The sequence below is a fragment of the Saccopteryx bilineata genome, chromosome 11 (assembly GCF_036850765.1).
Source record: "Saccopteryx bilineata isolate mSacBil1 chromosome 11, mSacBil1_pri_phased_curated, whole genome shotgun sequence".
NCBI lineage: Eukaryota > Metazoa > Chordata > Mammalia > Chiroptera > Emballonuridae > Saccopteryx > Saccopteryx bilineata.
In genome coordinates this window covers 22,631,630-22,652,709 of record NC_089500.1, presented here as the reverse complement: position 1 = coordinate 22,652,709, position 21,080 = coordinate 22,631,630, and the positions used below count along the sequence as shown (strand labels likewise).

At 40.6% G+C, this 21,080-nt stretch overlaps 1 protein-coding gene across 10 annotated transcripts in view; it reads right to left on the bottom strand.

Annotated features, from left to right (window-relative positions):
- Positions 1-21,080, bottom strand: part of PIAS2 (protein inhibitor of activated STAT 2) — a 100,598-nt gene that overhangs the window by 69,644 nt on the left and 9,874 nt on the right. For 8 of the 10 annotated variants that reach the window (XM_066246426.1, XM_066246419.1, XM_066246423.1 and 5 more), the window contains exon 2: positions 17,387-17,524. The exons of 1 other annotated variant lie outside the window; for it this stretch is intronic. In XM_066246426.1, coding sequence (XP_066102523.1) covers positions 17,387-17,524 — 138 coding nt within the window. Of the gene's footprint in view, positions 1-9,333; positions 9,421-17,386; positions 17,525-21,080 lie in introns of all 10 variants that reach the window. One more of the 10 variants, XM_066246427.1, reaches the window with a different exon arrangement.

Below are 21,080 nucleotides of genomic sequence, written 5' to 3'. Positions count from 1 at the left end.
CATGTGCACACCCGCTCCAGAAAGAAGAGTAAAACATGGAGGTGACCAAATGCCCTTTCAGAAGAAGACTACGCTTTCAGAGACTGACCCTAAGGAAACTTTCCCCCACCTCTCCTCCTCAGCGCTGCACACCCCACAGCTACCTGGGACTCCTTCTCAACCTGGTAGGTATGCAGGGGCAATACCTGCAGCTGGCACTGATTCATAATAGGGAAATTCCACTGTTCTATACTTTTAGGTCTCATTGACAGCCCAGAAGCAATTGTTTAAAAACTCTTCTTGGCTTTTAAATAACTGTTGGGAATAATATTTGCTACTTTTCTGAACTGCAAACAAATTTAAATGCATCAAATACAGCTGCATATAAAAGCTGTAGCGTAATTACTTCATCTGCTATGTCTCCATATTGTACAGGTAAGAGAATTATTAAATTGTAATCCTAGCAACCATTTTTTATACTCTTGATCACCACTGACCAACAGAAGTAGGAACCACATACATAATTCTAATTCTTTTAGTAGCAATATTAAAATAATTCTAATAAGCTCTATCCAACATATCAAAAGTATTTTTCAAAATGAAATCAATTTTTGTGATTTAAAAATAATCTCTTTGTTTAAAGTGTCAATGAGATTTCCCCCCATACTAACTCTTCAATATCCAGGGTGTATTTTGCACTTACAGCACATCTCAATTCTGAGTAACCACATGTCAAGTGCTTAAAAGCCACATGTGGCTAAGTAGCTACCACACTGGAAAATGCAGCTCTCTAAACGACTCTTGCATATCAACATATTATGATCATTATACTTGAACTCACTTTATTTCTTCCATTTGTTAAGATGATTTTATTTATCTTACCCCTAATGTTATGGACAATAAAGATTAAAAATAACAAAAATGGAAAACAAGTAAGTTCTTGGCCTATCTCACACAACACACCTGTTAGTTTTAACATTTAATCAATGTTTCATACATAAAAAGGACTATGACAGCTTTTCAGAAAGTGTCTTCCCAAAAAATACAATGCATCCTCCCAAAAGTCCCCAATCCTAATTAAAGTTTGCTCATATTACAGTAAAGAACATTAAATCATGGAGAACACTAACACCAACAATGGCAGTCATGTGAAAACAAGATATCCATGATTCTTCCTAAAGAAATATAACTAACTTGGAAGCCTGACCAGGCAGTGACGCAGTGGATAGAGCGTCAGACTGGGATGCGGAAGACCCAGGTTCGAGACCCCAAGGTCGCCAGCTTGAGGGAGGGCTCATCTGGTTTGAGCAAAAGCTCACCAGGTTGAGCCCAAGGTCGCTGGCTCCAGCAAGGGGTTACACAGTCTGGTGAAGGCCCACAGTCAAGGCACGTATGAGAAAGCAATCAACGAACAACTAAGGTGTTGCAATGTGCAACGAAAAACTAATGATTGATGCTTCTCATTTCTCCGTTCCTGTCTGTCCCTGTCTATCCCTCTCTCTGACTCTGTCTCTGTGGGGGAAAAAAAAAATTAAAAAAAATATATAACTAACTTGGAATTCACTACTTTGTTTCCTTCTTTCCTTCTGCTCAGCAAAGGAAATAAAACCATCAACAAAATAAAAAGGCAACCTACTGAATGAGAGAAAGTATCTGTAAATCATATCTGATAAGATGTAACAGATATAGACCTGAGGTATGAATAAAGTACTCACACAACCCAAAGGCAAAAAACAAAACAAAAAACAAAAAAAACTACATACATGATTTAAAGAATAGGAGGATCTGAATACACAGATGGCCAAAAGGAACATAAAAAGATGGCCAGCATCACTAATCATTAGGGAAATGCAAATCAAAACCACAATGAGCCTGACCAGACATGGCGCAGTGGATAGAGCCTCGGACTGGGATGCAGAGGACCCAGGTTCGAGACCCTGAGGTCACCAGCTTGAGCGTGGGCTCATCTGGTTTGAGCAAAGCTCACCAGCTTGGAATCACGGTCACTAGCTTGAGCAAGGGGTTACTCGGTCTGCTGAAGGCCCACGGTCAAGGCACATATGAGAAAGCAATCAATGAACAACTAAGGTGTCGGAATGAAAAACTGATGATTGATGCTTCTCATCTCTCTCTGTTCCTGTCTGTCTGTCCCTATCTATCCCTCTCTCTGACTCTGTAAAAAAAAAAACAAAAAAAAACCCACCACCACAACAAAAACCACAATGAGATATTACCACACACCTGTGAGGTAACAGAAAGACTAGAAATAACAAGGATTAAGGAACATGTTACTAAACAAAGTATGTAATATGACATGTGGTGATGAACAGAATTGGCAAAAACAAAGGAGAAAAAGAAAACAGCTAGTAAGATGTAGATTGCAATTTAATGGAGGGAAGGACAATAAGTAACTGAAATATGAAAAAGTACCCAATGGATAGTGGAGGAAGAAAAGCATTCCAAGGCATAGGACACAGCAGGTACATAAGTCCTGATGAAGAATGCATGCTTAAAAAATTAAAGGGAAAGTGAAAAGTCCATCATTGCTGAAGAAAGTAACCTAAAGGAATGACTATTAAGACAGAAGGATGAGCAAATAAAATGATAAACCTGAGTGAAATGATTACCCTAAACACACATTTACCATATAGAACTATAATATCAAACCTGTAAGACTATGAAAAGATAGGAAAAAAACGCTAGGCAACAATGGCATGCATATGAGTCGGCAGAGTGGTGAACAGTTTATAAAGTATGCTATAGGTGAGAAAGAAAAGGATAGTAATTTTAGACTTGCAAACATGCATTAAAACTTCAAGAAAAATAACTCATGGAAACTGCAAGGGTGTGAGAAAGCAAGGCTGGTATGATGTTTGAAAATCAATGTAGCCTGACCTGTGGTGGCGCAGTGGATAAAGTGTTGACCTGGAAATGCTGAGGTCGCCGGTTCGAAACACTGGGCTTCCCTGGTCAAGGCACATATGGGAGTTGATGCTTCCTGCTCCTCCCCCCTTCTCTATCTCTCTCCTCTCTCTCTCCCTCTCTCTCTCCTTTCTAAAATGAATAAATAAAATTAAAATAAAATAAATGGTTTAAAAAAAAAAAGAAAATCAATGTAGTACACCTAATTTAATAGCTAAAAAAAAGGTAATCACATGATCACGTTAACCAATGCAGAAAAGGCATGCCACTCATAATAAAAATTCTCAAAAAAAAATAGTAGGAATAGAGAACTTCCTCCACTTCATAGAACCCACAAAAACACCTAGAGCTAACATACTTAATTCCCTCTAAGATTGAGAATGAGGCAAGGATGTCTTCTTACCACTCTCAATCAGCATAGTGCTGTAAGTTCTAGCTGGTGGAAAAGGACAAGAAATAGAAATAGAAGGCATACAGTTAGAAAGAAAAAAATAAAACTGCCTGTATTTGCAGATCCCAAGGAATCTACAAAACTCCTACAACTAGGAAATGAGTTCAGTAAGCTCTCAGGATACAAGAACAACACAGAAATACCAACCACACCTCTATATACTAAGAACATATAGAAGGAAGTTAAAAACACAATACCATTTATAATCTCTCTGAAGAAAATGAAAATACATATTGTTAAACATAAGAAAACATGTACAGGGCTTATATTCTGAAAACTACAAAACACTAATGAAAAAAAGTCTAATATCTAGGCTCTGGCCAGTTGGCTCAGTGGTAGAGCGTCAGTCAGCCTGGCGTGCAGGAGTCCTGGGTTCGATTTCCGGCCAGGGCACACAGGAGAAGCGCCCATCTGCTTCTCCACTCCTCCCCCTCTCCTTCCTCTCTGTCTCTCACTTCCCCTCCCGCAGCCAAGGCTCCATTGGAATAAAGTTGGCCCGGGCTCTGAGGATGGCTCTATGGCCTCTGCCTCAGGTGCTAGAATGGCTCTGGATGCAACAGAGCATCGCCCCCTGGTGGGCATGCCAGGTGGGCGCATGTGGGAGTCTGTCTGCCTCCCTATTTCCAACTGCAGAAAAATAAAATAAATAAAAAGAAAAAGAAAAAAGTATAATATCTAAATAAATGTATTCTTCATGGATTGGAAGATTCAACAATGTAACATCACCAATTTTCCCTAAGCGCGCATATATATATATATATATATATATATATATATATTTAAGACCATTCCTACCAAGACCTTTTATAGATATAGCTAAGATTATTCTGAAGTTTATATGGAACCGATGTACTCTTTTTGATCAATGTCACTCCCATTAAATTTAATTTTCTAAATAAAAAAAATTTACAAGGAATGGCAAAGGAACTAAAAAAGCACTACAACAATTATGAAAAAGAAGAGAGGATCAGTCTATCTCATTTCACAACTTAGCTCAGTAATCAAGACTTTGTGGTATTAGCAAAGACAAGGCACATAGGTCAATGGAACAGAATCAAGAACCCAGAAATATGCCCAATATGCCTAAACAGTTTTTGACAAAGGTAAAAAAGTAACTAAATGAAGGAAAGACAGTATTTCAACAAATGATGCTGGAGCAAGTGCACACCAACAGACAAAAAAATAAACTTGCACCTTAGTCTAAAATTTTATATAAAAATTAACTCCAGGCCCTGGCCGGTTGGCTCAGCGGTAGAGCGTCGGCCTGGCGTGCGGGGGCCCCGGGTTCGATTCCCAGCCAGGGCACATAGGAGAAACGCCCATTTGCTTCTCCACCCCCCCTCCTTCCTCTTTGTCTCTCTCTTCCCCTCCTGCAGCCAAGGCTCCATTGGAGCAAAGATGGCCCGGGCGCTGGGGATGGCTCCTTGGCCTCTGCCCCAGGCACTAGAGTGCCTCTGGTCGCGGCAGAGCAACGCCCCCTGGTGGGCGTGCCAGGTGGATCCCGGTCGGGCGCATGCGGGAGTCTGTCTGTCTCTCCCCGTTTCCAGCTTCAGAAAAAAAATACAAAAAAAAAAATTAACTCCAAATTGATCAAGAACTTAAATGTTAGAATACAGCTATAAAAAACTTTTTGAAGAAAAAACACAAAAAATAAAATCTTTAGACAAAGAGTTCAGAGACTTGACATTACATAGCAAGATCTACAAAAAGAGGCCCTGGCCGGTTGGCTCAGCGGTAGAGCGTCGGCCTAGCGTGCGGAGGACCCGGGTTCGATTCCCGGCCAGGGCACACAGGAGAAGCGCCCATTTGCTTCTCCACCCCTCCGCTGCGCTTTCCTCTCTGTCTCTCTCTTCCCCTCCTGCAGCCAAGGCTCCATTGGAGCAGAGATGGCCCGGGCGCTGGGCATGGCTCTGTGGCCTCTGCCTCAGGCGCTAGAGTGGCTCTGGTCACAATATGGCGACGCCCAGGATGGGCAGAGCATCGCCCCCTGGGGGGCAGAGCACCGCCCCTGGTGGGCGGGCCGGGTGGATCCCGGTCGGGCGCATGCGGGAGTCTGTCTGACTGTCTCTCCCTGTTTCCAGCTTCAGAAAAATGAAAAAAAAAAAAAAAAGATCTACAAAAAGAAAAACGACACATTGGATTTCACCAAAATTAAAAATTTGTGTTCTGCAATACCCTGTTAAAAGGATGAAAGAAGAATCAATAGGCTTGGAGAAAATATTTGCAAATCATATGTCCAACAAAGGACTAGTCTCTAGAATATATCTAAAACTCTAAAATTCAACAGAAAACAAACAGTCCATTGAGAAAAAGGACAAAAGACAGACATTTCACCAGTGAGGATATATAGATTAAAAATAAACACATTAAAATATCTCCAGTATCTTTAGCCATTAAGGAAATGCAAATTAAAACCTCACTAGACACATCCCAGAATGACTAAAATGAAAAGAAGTGATAACACTAAATGCTGACAAGGATACAGGGAAATTGGATCACTCCATACATTGTTGGTAGGAATTTAAAATAGTATAGCCACTCTAGGAAAGTCTGACAAGTTCTTAAAAAAACTATATATACAATGACCATACAATCCAGTAATTGTACTCCTGGGAATTTATCCTAGAGAAATGAAAACTTATATTCACAAAATACATATGCACAAATCTTTATATCACTTGCATTTGTAGTAGCCAAACACAATCTAGATGCCTTTAGGAATTGAATGGTTAAATAAATCCATTCTATGAAATTCTACTCAGTAATAAAAAGGGATGAATTACTGATATATATAACAACATGAATTTCCAGAGAATTATAATGAATGAAAGAAAAACTAACTGAAAAGGTGACATATGATTACATTTTTATAACATTCTTGAAAAAAACAAAATTATAGAAACAAAGATAAGGGGGCCCCAGAGATTGAAGGGAAAAAAGAAAGTGGGTGTGGCTATAAAAATGACAATATGAGGGGTCCTTGTGGTGATGAAAATGATTTGTATCTTGACTGGGTCGGTGTCAACTTCCTTGTTGTGATATATAGTACTATAGTTTTGCAAGATACTACCTTTGGGGAAACTGGGTAAAGTGTACATAGGTCTCTGTATTATTTCTTAAATTGTAAATGAATTGACAATTTAATAAAAAGTTTAATTTAAAATTACAAAGACCAAGACTATCAGGCAGATGTTCTTAAATTCAGTAATATGAATACAAGAGACAAAACTAAAATAAAAACACAAAAATGTAAGAGAATATTTTAAATCAGCCAAAATTAGCTGACAAAAAAAAATTAAAAAACAAACCTGTGAAGGTACAGTAAAAACAGTAGCATGCAATATAAAAAGCATTTCTAGGCATTAAAAAAGTCACTATACATAGTAAAAGTTTCAATTCAAAGGGAAAAGATAAAGTTTAAAAATTTCACGTAATAGTAACAATTTTAAAGTATGCTTTAAAAATCGACAGAATAGGGGAAAAAACCATTCTAGTAAAAGATGAGGCCCTGGCCAGTTGGCTCAGCGGTAGAGCGTCGGCCTGGCGTACGGGGGACACGGGTTCAATTCCCGGCCAGGGCACATAGGAGAAGCGCCCATTTGCTTCTCCACCCCCACCCCCTCCCTCCTTCCTCTCTGTCTCTCTCTTTCCCTCCCGCAGCCAAGGCTCCATTGGAGCAAAGATGGCCCGGGCGCTGGGGATGGCTCCTTGGCCTCTGCTCCAGGCGCTAGAGTGGCTCTGGTCGCAACAGAGCGAAGCCCCGGAGGGGCAGAGCATTGCCCCCTGGTGGGCGTGCCGGGTGGATCCCGGTCGGGCGCATGCAGGAGTCTGTCTGACTGTCTCTCCCCGTTTCCAGCTTCAGAAAGAAAAAGGAAAAAAAAAAAAAAAAAAAAAAATGAACATTCTGCTCTCTAAATACACAAAGATACAAGATTTGAACAATACAATTAACAAGCCTAACTACTGGACATATAAAAATCTTTACACCAACAATTAGAGAGCTCACATTCTCTTCAAATAAAAACAAAAATTATAAAAACTGGCAACGCAGTCTCAATACATTTCAAAGGAGGGGTGTATCATACAGATCATCTTGCCTAACCACAACACAATCACACATCAATAACTAAAGAAACTCCTCTATGTTTGAAAATAAAATTTTCTTTTAAAATAAATGATTGGGCCTGGCCAGCTGGCTTAGTGATTAGAGCACTGACCTGGCATATGGACATCCCAGGTTCGGTTCCCAGTCAGACACACAAGAGAAGCGACCATCTGTTTCTGTTCCCCTCCCGATCCCCCTTCTCTCCCTCTTTCTCTCTCTCAGCCAGTGATAGACTGGTTCAAGTATTGGACCAGCACAGAGAATACCTCAGTTGATTTGAGCATCAGCCTCAGATGGGGATTGCCAGGTAGATACCAGTCAGGGCGCATGCAAGAATCAAACTATCTCTCCTCCTCTCACTGAAAGTAAATAATTATTTAATTAATGATAAACTAAAAAATTCACAGAAGAAAATAAAAAAATATTCATTAGTGAAAATAATGAAAATATTGCACATCAAAAATTATGTGACACAGGAAAGCAATACATAGAAATTCCAAGTCTTACTTGAGGTGGTGAACACACAATACAGTGTACAGATGATATGTTCTCAAGTTGTGCACCTGGAACCTGTGTAATTTTGTTAGCCAGTGTCACCCAATAAAGTCAATAAAAAGGGGGTGGAGGATTCCTGGCTGTCAATGCCTATGTTAAAATTTTCAAAATAAGCAAGGTGTCCAACTTAAAAATCAGAAAAAGAACACAAACCCAAAGTAAGTATAAAAAAAGAAATGAGCAGAAATTAATAAAATGGTGGAAGGATACATTTAAGAGCATATAAGACAAAAACAGGATTCTTTGAAGTCTTTAAAAATCGGCAAACTTTCATCTTTTAACACAAATCAAGGAAAAGAAGGCTTTTTAAAAAGATAAAAGGCTGGGTTCGGTTCCCGGCCAGGGCACATAGGAGAAGCGCCCATTTGCTTCTCCACCCCTCCCCCGCGCCTTCCTCTCTGTCTCTCTCTTCCCCTCCCGCAGCTGAGGCTCCACTGGAGCAAAGATGGCCCAGGCGCTGGGGATGGCTCTGTGGCCTCTGCCTCAGGCGCTAGAGTGGCTGTGGTCGCAACATGGCGACGCCCAGGATGGGCAGAGCATCGCCCCCTGGTGGCCAGAGCGTCACCCCATGGTGGGCATGCCAGGTGGATCCCGGTCGGGCGCATGCGGGAGTCTGACTGTCTCTCCCCGTTTCCAGCTTCAGAAAAATGCAAAAACAAAAACAAACAAACAAAAAAGATAAAAGGAACATCAACTACAGGTACTACAAAATTAGTGACTAACAAATTAATGCCATAAATCCAAGAACATGGATGAATTGGACAACTTTCTGTAAAAGTAAAACCTCCCAAAACCAGTTTGAAAATTGAAAATATATACAAACAATCCTACAACCAAAGCAATTCAAACAGTGGTAGTGTCCCACAAAGAAAACACCAGCAACAATTTTACAAGGGGTTCTACCACACACTTAAGAAATTGATCATTCTAATCTTACATCAATTCTTCCAGAAAAATAGAGAAAAAAGTATATCTATTTTAAATTATAAGTCAACATTACATGTTATTAGAGGCAAAAATCCTGAATTAACTATTTTCAAACTGAGTCCAATAGAGAAAGAGACAGAGAGATCAAGGTTGACTTTATACTGTAAACAGAGGTTGAATTAAATATTAGAAAATAAATCAATGTATTTCACCATGTTAACAAATTACAGAAGAAAAATATTAACAGGTTACAGATAAAAAGATATCCTCTCAAAAGATACAGAAAAGGCTTCTGATAAAATTCATCATCATTTTTTAAACCAGTAACAGAAAGGAACATCCTTAACCTGGAAAGATTATCTACAATAAACCTACAGCAAGCATCATACTTAACTGAAACTCTGAAAGCATTTCCTTTAAAATCAGGAACAAGATCAGGATGCCCCCATCACCGCTTCTATTCAACATTGTACTGGAGATCCTAGCCAGCACATTAAGACAAGAAAAAGAAGAAAAAAAAGCATAAGAATTGGAAAGGAGGAAACAGAGAGGTCATTATTCACAGATAGGTCTGTCTAAACAGAAAACCCAAAAGAATTCTATAGATAATTCATCACGATTAGGAGTACAGACAGATTATTAAACAAAGTCAAATTTTACTACTACACACCAAGATAGAAAATATAATTATAAAAAGATAGCATTTATGATTTGATACAAACATAAGGTACCTAGAAATAAATCGAACAAAATTTCTGCAATAGTTTAGTTGAAGAAAATTATAAAATTTTATTGACATTATAAATGACCACAAATTCATGATTAAGAAAACTTAGTAACAAAATGTTAACTTTCCAATGCATTTCCCACCAAAATCCCAATAGGCTGTGTGTGTATCCATATAACTGAAAAAGGTGACTTTAAAATTATATGGAGAAACTAACTGTCAAGCAACTTCTTGAAGAACTACAATGCAGGAGGACTCTGCCACTGACCAGACTTTTCAAATCAGCCCTCGCTGTGAAAACCTAAAAACTAAACATAATATAAAACTAATTTGTTTGAAGGCATGCAACAATACAAAGGCAGCAAGGACCTGAATGAGCGGCCAAGGCTGTAGGCTAAGAAGGGAAGCCTAAAACACTGGATGCTTCTTTTCCCTTGGAGATATTTGCCAATTGGAAAAGGGCAATGGGGAGGTTGAGAAGCCAAATGGAACTCTGAATAAAATTACAGGGCTGGGGAAATGAGAAGTTATTTGCAAAATGTAACCTGTAACAAGTGGTATCTGGGATATATAATAAACTCCTACAAATAAGTATGAAAACAACACAGACAGATGGCCCAATATAAAAATGGGCAAAAAACTTGGGGAGCAACATCACAAAAGATATCCAAATGGCCAATAAGAACATTGAAAAGAAAAAAAATATATTGAAAAGAGTTTAATATCATTACTTGTTATGGGGAATATAAAATGCAAATTAAAACCACTAAACATCAACTGAAATGTCTGAAATTAAAAGAGGGGAAAAGAGGCCCTGGCCAGTTGGCTTAGAGGTAGAGTGTCGGCCCAGTGTGTGGAAGTCCTGGGTTTGATTCCCGGCCAGGGCACACAGGAGAAGCAGCCATCTGCTTTTCCACCCTTCCCCCTCTCCTTTCTCTCTAACTCTCTCTTCCCCTCCCGTAGCCAAGGCTCCACTGGACCAAAGTTGGCCCGGGTGCTGAGGATGGCTCCATGGCCTCCACCTCAGGCGCTAGAATGGCTCCAGTTGCAATGGTGCAATGCCCCAGATGGCCAGAGCATCGCCCCTTAGTGAGATTGCTGGGTGGATCCTGGTCGGGCACATGTAGGAGTCTATCTCTCTGCCTCCCTACCTACTTCTCACTTCAGAAAAATACAGAAAAAAAAAAAAGAGTGGACAAGAAATAACATGGAGCAACTGGAACTCTATTATTTTGCTAGTGAAAGGGAATGAACAAACTATGTACAACAATATGTATGATACTCAGAAAAGAAGAAGGGAGGCAGGGAAGATAAAGCTCTTATACATTAAAAATATAATTACTGAAATAAGTTCTATAGAAAAGTTCAAAGACAAAATCAAGGAACGCTTACAGAGTATAATAAATAAAACTTCAATCCAGGAAATCCAACATTCACCTGTCAAGAGTCTTAGAGAAAACAGGAAAGGAGGAAAATTATCACAGAAGATAATTCTCCAAACCCAGAGGTTTAGAAATGAAAAGGTACCCATCAGAAGGAATGAAAAAAGCCTACAACTAAACATATTTAACAAACCAAAGATAAAGAGATCACCATAAAGTTTGTAAAAGAATTTAATACATTTTGTGATATAATCAAGATTTGCTTTTACTGACCTATATGAAAAATTACATGGAAAGCTCTGCATATTTGTTAGGTTTATATTGTTTTCTGCAAAATATTTAAAAAAAACCCCACAAAAAACCTTAGTTTCAAACCATTTTTCCAAAGCCTGACCAGGCAGTGGCGCAGTGAACAGAGCGTCGGACTGGGATGCAGAAGGACCCAGGTTCGAGACCTGAAGGTTGCCAGCTTGAGCACCAGCTCAACTGGTTTGAGCAAAAAGCTCACCAGCTTGGACCCAAGGTCACTGGCTCGAGCAAGGGGTTACTCAGTCTGCTGAAGGTCTGCGGTCATGGCACATATGAGAAAGCAATCAATGGACAACTAAGGTGTCGCAACGAAAAACTGATGATTGATGCTTCTCATCTCTCTCCATTCCTGTCTGTCTGTCCCTATCTATCCCTCTATCTGATTCTCTCTCTCTCTCTGTCCCTGGAGAAAAAAAAATTAACAAACCATTTTTCCAAAAAGTCTAGGAAAAAGGCCACATTACCAGGAGGTTCAAAATGAATATTCGTAGACAATAGTTTGGACTAGGATACCAATGAATTCCACATAACACTTTTACTTCAACTTTCCAGTTACTTATTTTGAGGTACCTGAATAAAAATAGACAATTTGTCAAGACAACCCAATGGGAAAAGAACTGTCTTTTAAAAAAAAATAGTGCTGGGAAAACTGGATTATCTACATGAAAAAACAGCTGAATCCTTGCCCTGGCTGGTTGGCTCAGTGCTAGAGAGTAGGCCCAGTATGTGGAAGTCCTGGGTTCAATTCCCAGTCAGGGCTCACAGAAGAAGCGACCATCTGCTTCTCCTCCTCTTCCCCTTCTCTCTCTCTTTTTCTTTCTCTCCCCATCCCATAGTCGTAACTGGAAAAGTTTGAGCAAAGTTGGCCCTGGGCACTGAGGATGACTCCACCACCTCACCTCAGGCACTGAAATAACTCAGTTGCCAAGCAACAAACAGTGGCCTCAGATGGGCAGAGTAGAGTCCCATAGGGGGCTTGTGAGAGGGCACAGCAGGAGTCTGTCTCTCTCACCCACCTCTCATTTAATTAAAAAAAAAAAAGAAGAGGTTGAATTCCTATCTTACATCATAAACAACATTTAACTCAAAATGGATTCATCACCTAAATGTAAAAGCTAAAACTATAGATATAAATATAAGCTCTTAGATGAAAACAGGCATCAATCTTTATGACACTGGATTAGGCAATGGTTTCTTTCGTAGATGGTATCAAAAGCAACAAAAATAAACTGTCAAAATTAAAAACTTATGTGCTTCAAAATATACTAGGCAAGAATGTGAAAAGACAGTCCACAAAAAATAAAACATGCAAATCATATCTGATCAAGAACTTGTATCTAGAATAAAAAACTTAAAACGTAATTTAAAAAAAAAAAACCCAATTTAAAAAATGGGCAAAAGGTTAGAAAGACAATTCTCTAAATAAGATATAAAATGTCCAATAAGCACATGAGAAGATGCACACTATCATTAGTCATCACAGAAATGCAAATCAAAACTGCAATTGAGACACTACTTCACACCCATGAATTAAAGATGTGGAAACATTAGAACACTTATATACTGTTTATGAGAATGTAAAATGGTGCAGCAGTTTTGTTAAACAGTATGGGAGTTCTTCAAAAACTTAAACATATAGCTACCACATGACCCAGGAATCCCACTCCCAGATAACTACCCAAGAGAATTAAAAACTAGGTTCACACAAAACTATAAACTTGTAGATGAGCCTGACCAGGCGGTGGCGCAGTGGACAGAGTGTTGAACTACGATGAGGAAGATCCAGGTTCGAGACCCCGAGGTCGCCAGCTTGACCGCGGGCTCATCTGGTTTAAGCAAAGCTCACCAGCTTGGACTCAAGGTCTCTGGCTTGAGCAAGGGGTTTACTTGGTCGGCTGAAGGCCCACACTCAAGGCACATATGAGAAAGCAATCAATGAACAACTAAAGTGTCGGAATGAAACACTGATGATTGATGCTCTCATTTCTCTCTGTTCCTGTCTGTCTGTCCCTATCTATCCCTCTCTCTGACTCTGTCTGTGTAAAACAAACAAACAAAAAAAACACCAAAAAAAATTGTGTAGATGAATACTAGTCAAAAAGTAGAAACAACCCAAATGTACAAAAATTCATATATGGATGAACAAAATTTTGTGGAATATTATTCAACCATAAAGAAATCAAGTACTAATACATGCTACAACATGATTTAATCTTGAAAAGGCTATGTTAAATGAAAGACGCCAGACACAAAAGGCCACCTGTATGAGTCTATTTCCATGAAATGTCCAGAACAGGCAAATCCAAAGAGATAGAAAGTACATTAGTGAATACTGAGGGCTGAGGGAAAGAGGATCTAGGGAGTCACTGCTAATGGGCATAACGTTTTTTAGGGATGATAAAAATATTCTGGAACCAGATATTGGTGATGGTTGCACAACTTCGTGAACGGACCAGAATCACCAAATTAAATACTTTTACAGCCCTGGCAGGTTGGCTCAGCGATAGAGCGTCGGCCCGCCCTGTGGAGTCCCGGGTTTGATTCCCGGCACAGCCACACAGAAGCGCCCATCTGCTTCACCATCCTTCCCCCTTTCCTTCCTCTCTTGCTCTTTCTTCCCCTCCCACAGCTGAGGCTTCACTAGAGCAAAGTTGGCCCAGGTGCTGAGGACGGCTCTATGGCCTCCGCCTCAGGCACTAGAATGGCTCCAGCCACAATGGAGCAATGCCCCAGATGAGCAGAGCATCGCCCCCTGGTGGGGCATGCAGGGTAGATCCTGATTGGGCACATGCGGGGAGTCTGACTGCCTCCTCGTTTCTAACTTCAGAAAAATACAAAATAAATAAATACATACATACATACTTTTACAGGCTGAATTTTATGGTATATAAATTATATCTAAATTAAAAAAAAAAATAAAGGCTAAGCTCCAATCCAGATATACAAATGCAAAAATGCTGAGAAAAAAAGAAACACGAGAATGTAATATACTTAGAAAAATGTCAGTTTTATAGGAAAGATAGCAGGTGAGGTGCAGACCTAAGTAGCAAACAAACACAAAAGTGTCAACTATAAGCAACATCATCTGGTTAACTATTAGAAATCATCTACTTCATTTTAATTTAAATACAGTTGATCCTTGACTAATGCAGGTTTGAACTGTGCAAGTCCACTTATATATGGATTTTTTTCCATGGGTTTCACATCTGTGGATTCAATCAACCACGGTTCAAAAACAGTATTTTTTCATTCCCAACTGCAGTTTCCTATGCAGATTTAAAAGTTTTTGCAGTATGGAGTTTCCTCAAAAAATTAAAAATGCAACTGCCTTATGACCCAGAGATTCCACTTCTGGGGAATTATTAAAAAAGAAACAAAGGCCCTGGCCAGTTGGCTCAGCAGTAGAGCGTCGACCTGGCGTGCGGGGGACCTGGGTTCGATTCCCGGACAGGGCACATAGGAGAAGCACCCATTTGCTTCTCCACCACCCCCCCTCCTTCCTCTCTGTCTCTCTCTTCCCCTCCCGCAGCCAAGGCTCCATTGGAGCAAAGATGGCCTGGGCGCTGGGGATGGCTCCTTGGCCTCTGCCCCAGGCGCTAGAGTGGCTCTGGTCGCGACAGAGTGACGCCCCGGAGGGGCAGAGCATCGCCCCTGGTGGGCGTGCCGGGTGGATCCCGGTCGGGCGCATGCGGGAGTCTGTCTGTCTCTCCCTGTTTCCAGCTTCAAAAAAAAAAAAAAAGAAAAAAGAAACAAAAACACTAATTCAAAAGAATACATGCACCCCTATGTTCATTGCATTATTTACAATAGCCAAGATATAGAAGCAGCCCAAGTGCCAAATCAATAGAAGTGGATAAAAAAGCTGTGGTACATAAATAAAATGAAATATTGATTGGCCATTTGTGACAACATGGATGGACCTAGAGAATATTATGTTCAGTAAAATAAGTGAGTCAGAGAAAGACATATACTATAGGATTTCACTTACATGTGGGATCTAAAGAACAAAATAAATGAACAAACAAAATTGAAACAGTCGCTCAGACACAGAGCAAACTAGTGGTTGTCAGAGGAGAGGAGGACTGGGGGAACTGGGTGAAAGAGGTAAAGGGATTAAGAAGCACAAGCTGGTATTACAAAATAGTCATGGGGATGCAAGTAAAGCCTAGGGAATATAGTCAATAATAATGTGATAACTACGCATGGTACTGGTTGGGCTACTGAAAGTATCAAGAACATTCTGTAAAGTATAGATATGATTGTCTAACCACTAAGCTATACACCTAAAACCAGTATCTTTATTATATGCGGCTTAAGTGTCTGTTTGTCGCCGATAGCTTATTGGTTGCTTGCGTAACTGTACTAGCCAATGGGGTGAAGTTGCCACGGCTGAACGCAAATTGAGCGGGACGGGGGAAGGTGAACATTTGTTTGCAATGGCAATCATCTGTTTTACATAAAAACTACGTCTTAACGTAATTTCTTTTAAGAATGGCTCCTAGAAAATACAGCACTGAAGAGGAGAGAAAAGGAGCTAAAGCTGCACAAAAACGGCTTTCTCGACAAAAAGAAACCACTGAGCAGAGAAAGACAAGGCTTGCTTCAGTCACAGAACAAATGCGTCTTTCTCGGCAAAATGAGACTGATGAGCATAGAGAAACAAGGCTTGCCTCAGATGCAAGACAAAAAAGCCTGTCTCGACAAAATGAGTCCCTTGAACAAAGGCAGGAGAGAAATGCAAAAAAAAAACACGACAGTAATGCTGACCAAAACGCAAAAAAGATTAAAACAGTTTCAAACGGAGAAACTTTAATTTCTAGAACAGCAGTCATTTCGTATGACTGCCGGGCTTTCTTGTACAATAATATTGAAAGTAAACTGTAATTTAAAAATAAGGTTGGGGTGCATATGGGAGTCTATCTCCCCTCATTTCACTTAAAAAAATAAATAAAATTTTAAAGTGCTTAGTAAATATTTGTTAAAAAATTAATTGATAAAAGGACTAAATGAATATATGAAAAAAGAAATACTGTTTTTGATCTGTGGTTGGTTGAATCTGTTGTATATTTGAAGGGCCTATTGCAGAGTCAAAAGACAAATTTTCACCCTGGCCGGTTGGCTCAGTGGTAGAGCGTCGGCCTGGCGTGCAGGAGTCCCGGGTTCGATTTCCGGCCAAGGCACACAGGGAAAGCGCCCATCTGCTTCTCCACCCCTCCCCCTCTCCTTCCTCTCGGTCTCTCTCTTCCCCTCCCGCAGCCGAGGCTCCACTGGAGCAAAGTTGGCCCAGGTGCTGAGGATGGCTCCATGGCCTCTGCCTCAGGCACTAGAATGGCTCTGGTCGCAACAGAGCAACACCCCGGATGGGCAGAGCATTGCCCCCTGGTGGGCATGCCGGGTGGATCCTGGTCGGGTGCATGTGGGAGTCTGTCTGACTGCCTCCCCATTTCCAGCTTCAGAAAAATACAAAAAACAAAAACAAAAAACACAAAAAAAAGACAAATTTTCAACTGTGCAGGAGTCAGAGCCCCTAACCCCTGTGTTGTTCAAGAGTTAAACGTATTTCGTTGTGAATATGCTTTCATAGAGATAATCTCAAGTGAAGTCCTCCTGGAAATTTGAATTGTATGTTAATAGCTTTGAATCATATGGTAGATTCTGTTATATCTATCATTTCTATTAAACTATTTCCTTGAGAGGGTGGGCAGGAAGAGGGACGAGGACCTCTAAACTCAAATCCCCCCTTCCCAATTTCCCTGTGTAACCCAACAGCACCTGAAGCTAACAGGATGTAAAGTCCTGCTAGGTGTAAGGAACTGAACACTCAAGCCTTCTAGTCAGAAAATCTCCTGTTACAAATTACTTAAGACTCTTAATTAATATAACAGATCTTCTGTTACCCTGGCCAGGTCGCTCAGTTGGTTAGAGCACTGTCCCAGTATGCCAAGGTTGTAGGTTTGATCCTTAGTAGGGACACTTGGCCCTCTCTCTCTAAAATCAACAAATAATTTAAAAAAAATTTTTAGCCTGACCTGCGGTGGCGTAGTGGATAAAGCCTCGACCTGGAATGCTGAGGTCGCTGGTTCAAAACCCTGGGCTTGCCTGTTCAAGGCACATATGGGAGTTGATGCTTTCTTCTGCTCCTCCCTCTCTCTGTCTCTCTCTCCTCTCTAAAATGAATAAATAAATAATTTAAAAAATTTTTTTTTAAAGATCTGTTAACTTAGCCAGTATCTACTGTTAAATTAATTAAACAAGGAATCCATTAGACTGGCTCAAATGCTGCAGCATCTAATTGTTAGTAAATCAAAATCTAAGCCTGTAAATACCTAAGGACAACAATCACAAACAGCCAACTAGGGCGTAAACTATAGCCAGGCAATAATTTCCTTACTTTGCTTTTTACCTTTTCTCTATGAAAGTTTTTTCCCAGCTTCTAACCACTTCCAGTTTGGTACTACCCAATTTTCATCATGGTTTTTGCTTAAATAAATTCCTAAAATTTTAATATGCCTCAGTTTATCTTTTAACACCTGGTGTCAAATGCAGAACCCAATGAACCCCCCCCCCCCGCAACAACCCTCAAAAGCAACCTGGTGAATTCACTGCTTTCTCGACGCATCTAGAAGTCACAGGTAGTAAGTAAGTACCTCTTAAATCAGAGTTCCACAACTTTTGTGTTTAAAAGAGATCTTCAAATTTATTTGATAATTTTTCATGAATGGGTCTGAGGTTAGCAGACTTAAAAGAAACCAGACTGGGTCTAGGGTTGGACTGGGTCCAACTTAAGATCCAGTGCAAGGCCTTAGAAAGAGAAAAATGGGTTCCTCTGAGTCCACACAAGTCTTCCATCTGGGACCCCTGGCTAACAGTATGTTTAAGAATTATGAGCCCAACCTGACCAGGGGTGGCGCAGAGGATAGAGTCCACCTGGGATTCTGAGAACCCAGGTTTGAAACCCCAAGATTGCTGGTTTGAGAGCAGGCTCACCAGCTTGAGCGTGGGGTCATAAACATGACCCCATGGTTACTGGCTTGAGCAAGGGGTCACTGGCTCAAATGGTCTAGAGAAAAAAGGGTCCCGAATTGGAGTGTATTTTTTATTGGTATACAGAAATGTCTAAGAAACTAAATGAATCAAAAATTACCTCTAAAAGATTCTTTACAAAAGGCAAATGAAGAATTTAAGGAACAAGCTGACAAAATCTAAAAGGAAGTATAAACTAATTTGACCCTGATTCCTTCATTTTACCCTCTTCTTAAATATTCTCAACCTACTAATCCCTTTACTTAATTGCCTTTTCACTTTGAAGATGAGGCAGAAGTTAACTGTCTTTTGAAATGAGGCCCTGCACTGAGCTTGGAATACCAGCTTCTCAATGGTCAAAGATTGAACTTGGGCCATCTTCAAAGTACTGTATTTCCAAGCTCTAAAGAGAATCCTCAAAAACATTATAAGGCCTGACCAGGCGGTGGTGCAGTGGATAGAGCATCGGACTGGGATACAGAGGACCCAGGTTCGAGACCCCGAGGTTGCCAGCTTGAGCGCGGGCTCATCTGGCTTGAGCAAAAAGCTCACCAGCTTGGACCCAAGGTCGCTGGCTTGAGCAAGGGGTTACTCGGTCTGCTGAAGGCCCACGGTCAAGGCACATATGAAAAAGCAATCAATGAACAACTAAGGTGTCACAGCGAAAAACTGATGATTGATGCTTCTCATCTCTCTCCATCCCTGTTTGTCTGTCCCTCTCTCTGACTCTCTCTCTGTCCCTGTAAAACAAACAAAAAAACATTATATATTTAGATATTATATATATTTAGAATTCTAATTAGAGTTTACAATCTGAAACTCCCAGATCTCTACCAATTTATCTATATAACATTAGGACCTGGCAACACCTGAAATGAATGGCTGAAATCACATGGGAAGATCCCAAGAGCGATATTAAAGACCCACATTCAAGTTACTTTGCCAGGGGTAGCCCAAAGCCTGCTAGAAAAATAGCCCAAGACCTACTTAAAAGTATTGACAAGGTATTTCTTTAAAAAAACTAATTAGTCTATCATTCAACCTTGCAAACAAAAAAAAGAACCAATCTCAGACTACAACACAAGACTGAAAACCCTTTGAACATTCTGGGCTTTCTTTATTAAACACAAGTGCAAAAAAGCCCTGACTTCCTTATTCATTAGCAGGCTCCAGTCTGAACCAAGTAGACTGAGAGACCCAGATGGGCTGGAAAGTTGCCCCTCTTGATGAATCAGCTGAGCATTTTGAAAAAACCTTGTAGGTAAAAAAAAATTTTTTTTTTGTATTTTTCTGAAGCTGGAAACGGAGATAGACAGGCTCCCGCATGCGCCCAACCAGGATCCACCAGGCACGCCCACCAGGGGGCGTCGCTCTGTCGCGACAAGAGCCACTCCAGCGCCTGGGGCAGAGGCCAAGGAGCCATCCCCAGCGCCCGGGCCATCTTTGCTCCAATGGAGCCTCACTGTGGGAGGGGAAGAGAGAGACAGAGAGACAGAGAGACAGAGAGGAAGAGGGGTGGAGAAGCAGATGGGCGCTTCTCCTGTGTGCCCTGGCCGGGAATCGAACCCGGGACTGCTGCACGCCAGGCCAATGCTCTACCACTGAGCAAACCGGCCAGGGCCATAGGTAAAATTTTAAAATCAGTAAATGTATGGCCCTGCAGTTACAACAGCTCCAGAGGCCAAGAGGAGAGGACTTCCACATACACATTTCAAGCCAGAACCTAAAAGTTCTCCAGTCAGAAATACCGTGCCCTGAAAAGTCTGCCTTTATTGTCAACAACCAGGGCACAGGAAAAGGAAATCACCCCTACTTGAACCCATCATTTAATAGACTTCCACCTTTTGCCAGACTGCTCTTCCATTAGGGGGGTATTAAAAATTTTGATTACTGAAGTTAAGAATCATTGATGGGGCACCAACGGATCCTTCAGAAAGCTGCTCCCCATGATACCTCAAATGAGCAAGGGGAAACTAAGATAAAAACTAATGAAAAATCTTGCAGTTTGGTGGATATTAGAGCCACTTTATCTACTTTCATAAAACAGCAAATTCTTAGGAGTAAAGAGAATATTTCTGTAGTGGGAGTTTCTAAACTAATTCAAAGGGTACCTGTGTTTAAATCAGTCCAGAAAACACTAGGGCCATTTTGGGGGAAACATACTTTTCTTCTGTGTGACACTTCCCCATTAACCTGTTAGGTTGAGATATGCTTTCTAAATCGAGGAGGCATTTAACATTTAACTAAGAAGGAGAAATTATCTTAGACTTTCCTAACTTTCTTGAGCTTGAATTGTTCTGTTCCTCTATAAGAAGGAACTGAGGAAATTGAGCAAGTCTGAAAGCCCCAATTTCTCAAGAAGTCCCTGAATGCCTATGAGCTGCTTCTTCAATTGACAAAGGTAATATTAAGAGCTGAACCCATAAAAATCCAAACGGATCATTCCAAACCCTTGCCTAAATTCCCTCAATTCCAACTAACACCAGAGGGTATCCTAGGGCTCTCACCAACTGTAGAAGACTTAATTAAGCAAGGACTTATAATTCCACGCACTAGTCCCTCTAACACTCCAATTTTACCCATTTAAAACCAAATGGATGAGGTTGGTAATTTGCTGAATGCAATGAATAAAACTGTGATACCAAGGCTCCCTGTAGTTCCAAATTCCAAACCTTGTTATCTAATGCAGTGATTTTCAAT